The 4,229-nt window shown below is 30.6% G+C and overlaps 1 protein-coding gene across 1 annotated transcript; it reads right to left on the bottom strand.

Annotated features, from left to right (window-relative positions):
• Window positions 1-2,570: 2,570 nt before the first annotated feature.
• Window positions 2,571-3,975, bottom strand: LOC145607030 (uncharacterized). Its single transcript, XM_081662816.1, has 4 exons — window positions 3,961-3,975; window positions 3,153-3,431; window positions 2,940-3,049; window positions 2,571-2,733 (listed from the first exon to the last, which is right to left on the bottom strand). The coding sequence occupies exons 1-4, from the start codon at window positions 3,973-3,975 to the stop codon at window positions 2,571-2,573; spliced, it is 567 nt and encodes a 188-aa protein (XP_081518942.1).
• Window positions 3,976-4,229: the final 254 nt, after the last annotated feature.

Below are 4,229 nucleotides of genomic sequence, written 5' to 3'. Positions count from 1 at the left end.
AAATGGGCGAACACAACTTTAAGGTCCGCTACCTTGGAGTTAACAAGGTCCGAACAAAACCCGAGTGTTATTATAATATGTCGTTGGAAAGCTCTTGAAGTCTACTTTCTAATGCAATTGGAATCAGATTAAAATCTTTTGTAGATAAAAAGATATGGACGAAATAGTGAAAGGGTGTCAGTTTTGGATAGAGTTTCGTATTTCTTTTATATCTTTTTCGTTATAGCTCGGATTTATTATTATGATATATCATTGGAAAGATAATTTCAAGATCTATCCAACCATATAAAATTTGGATAAAAAATATAAGGCACGAAAATAATAGCTGACTATCTTTGAACATGTTTAAATCTGAATAGAATTAGGAAAGTTTTACAAAAGGAAAGTTTATATTCAAATCAAATTCTATGATCTTATCTTTTCAAAAAAGGATAATTAAGATATTTAGAAACTTATAAAAGATTCTAATCAATCCTAATTAGTTTAGGAATAGGATTAAACCTTTGGACCCTCCACATGATCATTGGGTCGTAGGTAAAATCCGGTTTGGGCCCAGTTTAGTATTTTGGCCATAACTTCCTCATTATTCATCGGAATTGGGCTTATAATATATCGTTGGAAAGATCTTTTCAAGCCCCATCCAAGTACACCATTTTTGAACCCTTATCATGGACCAAGATAAACTTAATTGGACGTTTTCATAAAATAGAAATGGTTTTCGAAAACAGAAAGAAGGATTTTAATAAAAACTAACCGCAACACTTGACTTTTCACACTTTCACCTCATTCGATTATTTTTTGACGTGAAAGGTATTCATCACTGGGTTTGGTTTTGGGGAGACACAAATGGGTGTCTACAGCTTGCATATGTATATTCAGGGAAATGATATTGGCACACCTCTTTGTGAGATTCTACGCTTTTCTTTACATAGGGGTGTGCCAAAATTAATTTTCGTATATTCAGTGTACCCTATTTCTCTACCCCTTTTATTTCATAATAATTGCAACACTTTTCTTTTATGTTTGTTTTATAAAAATTGCAACACTTTCTTATTTAGTAAAGACCCACTATTAATTCTATTGTTTCTCTCTCTACTAACCCCACTTTCACACATATTTTATTTTTCTCTCCCTTATCACCCCCACTTATTATTAAACTTTGTGCATGCCCTATAATTGCAATTATTACGTAATAGAGGGAGTATTATGTAATTTTTTTTTGCTCCATCTAGGTTTTCACCTTGGGATGGTTTTTTAGGCTTTCCTTTTTTCGGAAGGCTTTTCTCTATTTTCAAAATATTAATGTACATAAAATCTAGTTATGGTGACCACTTTACTTATGCAACAAGATTACTGAAAACTTAAATCAGTCATTCAATTCACCTTATTAGGATAATTTTGATTACATGCAATTAGTTATAAAAATAAAGCAAACATGCATATCTATATAGAAAGTAACTTTTAAATCAAAGCATCCTAAACATGACAATACGCAATTTTTAGTAAAAACCTAGGTATAATACTAACATGATTAATAAAATACTAAAACATTATACTAATATTTAAAAGATCCTAAACATGATACTAAGCAAGATTCGCCATACAAGAATGAGGCCCTATTCTCTTAAGCTTCTGGACAGGGAAGAGCATAGTAGATTTCAACAGAGTAGATTTCAACAGAGCAGATTTTAGCATTATTGTTATTGTTATTATTATTAGTAATACTATATTATTATTATTATTATTGTTATTATTATTATTGTTATTATTATTGTTATTGTTATTATTATTATTATTATTATTATTATTATTATTATTATTATCATCATCATCATCATCATCATCATCATCATAAATTTATTCTTAATATTATTATTATTATTATTATTATTATTATTATTATTATTATTATTATTTTATTTAAACTGTTATTACTATCATTATCGCATTGTACTATTTTTAATTATTATTATTCTCATTATTATTATTACTACTATTGTAATTATTATTATTATTATTATTATTATTATTATTATTATTATTATTATCATTATCATTATCATTATCATTATCATTATTATTATTATTAACAAGTGCATACCGTTGATTTAGGTGACTGAAAACATAAATAGATGTGTACCATTTTAAAATATGTTAATAGTAAAAAGATAAAAGACAATAGTTTAATATCTTCAAATTATTTCAACCACTTATCAATATAAGAACACAATTACATAAGAGTTTAACATTGGGGTGAATTAACCATTAACTTCCATATGATCTTCATTTTCATCATCGTCGGTATCATCTTGATTTTCATTGTCATCACCTCCATTGTCGCTTTCCGATCGATTAGCCCTCCAAATTTGGCGTGTTATATGATGTCGCACTTGCGCCATTTTGCAAACTTAGTTGAATCTACTACTCCTAAACTTGCATCATGTTGAATGATTGGTGTGCCAAGTTTATGCATCCGAATAAAATTATGTAGTGTGTAAGTGGCTACAATGATTGACATTTGACTCTTTTGTGACACTTGTAGCATGTTATGTAATATCCTCCACATTTTTTTAAACTGTCCAAATGAACATTCCACCTTCATTCTTAAAATGTTCTTTTAATCCTTTAGGTGGCATTGTTCTAAAATCAGGCATATGTACTCTTATTCCCCCGATGTACGGCGTCATATATCCAAGAGTATTTGGATATGCCGAATCCGCCAAATAAATTTTCCTGAAATATGAAGTAAATTTTAAAATATTTTACACAAAATAAATAAATATATATATTTAATACGTAATTGAAGAATTAGAGTCTACCCGGAGGTGGATGAGGGAAATTAAATTTTGAATCGCCCAAACTATCTTTCCACGCCGTGGTATCATGAACACTTCCTTCTCAACTGACATTAATAAACGTGTAAATTCTGCCAAACGAACAACAAGCCAAGACATTCCAACTTTTTTCCATGTCGATCACGAAATGGCACACCATTCGTATTACTTACAACAGCTTCGATAAGAGTTCCATCTAAAGCTCCAATAGCATCCTGGCAGATCGATAATGACACTTATAATTAATTATTTTATAATAAACATCTACACTTTCGACATTGAAATGTAAATAAGCGAATGTAAGTAATGAAGTTATACCTTGAAATAAGGACAATATCTTGTACTATTAGCTACCTCTGGAGGCACCTCCGATAATTCACGATGTAGTCTAATGATATCGAAGGACAAATTAACCAACACTTCTAATACTTCGTTAAAATACTTGCATATTGTAGAAATAGAATGCTTAAATTTGTCAGAAGCATCACGATATGAAAGTACATTTGCTAAAATATATAGACATATACCTACTTGCTCCGCTACTTTCACATACTTAGCGTCATGGAGTAGATCTCTTTCAATCATCAAGTTAACTAGCTGAACAAACATGTTTTGATCAAGTCTTAATTGAATTCGACTTTTCGTAGGAGTTTCTGTTAACAACCTATGTATATATTGATCTCCACTTTCCCCTAGTTCTCTTCTCGGTTGCCTTGTTGGTGATATTGTTGCTGAATCAAGATTGTCTTCTAGTAAATCGCAGAGTTCTTGTAATGCAATAATCATGCATGCATGTTTAATGTTTCATATCCCATTCTACATTACACAAAACAAGAAAATGATCTATAAGAACAATTTATTAAGCCTAAACAATAAGCAAGATGTTCATCTAATCTACAATCTTTAAAAATAAAGAAGATATGCGGAACTATTCCTTATGAACAGTAGGACAGTGTCCTTCCGGAATTACCCTCGGCCTGGGATACTATTTGCGGTCTTGCCACTGTACCTTGACTCTTCGTTTCTTTGATTTTCTTGATTTTACTCTCATCCTCTTATTTTTTTGTTTGAGAACACAAGAAGCATACTCTCAGACTCTAATTGAGCTTCCTCCATGGAAGCGTACCTCTGAGTTCTCCATTGTAGCAGCTTCTGGTATATCTATGACTGGGGTAAAGTTATTTTCTGATCTTTGTGTAAAAGTCTTATATCAATTTCACAATCTAGGGTTTATTGTTGATAAACTACAGACAATATCTATTTTCTGCCTTGCTTTAAGGTTTTTTCTCATCAATTTGGTTTTTTTTTTTTTTTTTATCAATCTGGCGCAAATTATCCTGCCAATTAGGGAAGAACAAGAAAAATCCCTCATTTTTAGGGGAGAGAAAGAGAGGT

The sequence above is a fragment of the Chenopodium album genome, chromosome 23 (genome assembly GCF_948465745.1).
Source record: "Chenopodium album chromosome 23, dcCheAlbu1.1, whole genome shotgun sequence".
NCBI classification, from domain to species: Eukaryota; Viridiplantae; Streptophyta; class Magnoliopsida; order Caryophyllales; family Amaranthaceae; genus Chenopodium; species Chenopodium album.
This window is presented reverse-complemented; position numbering and strand designations above follow the sequence as displayed.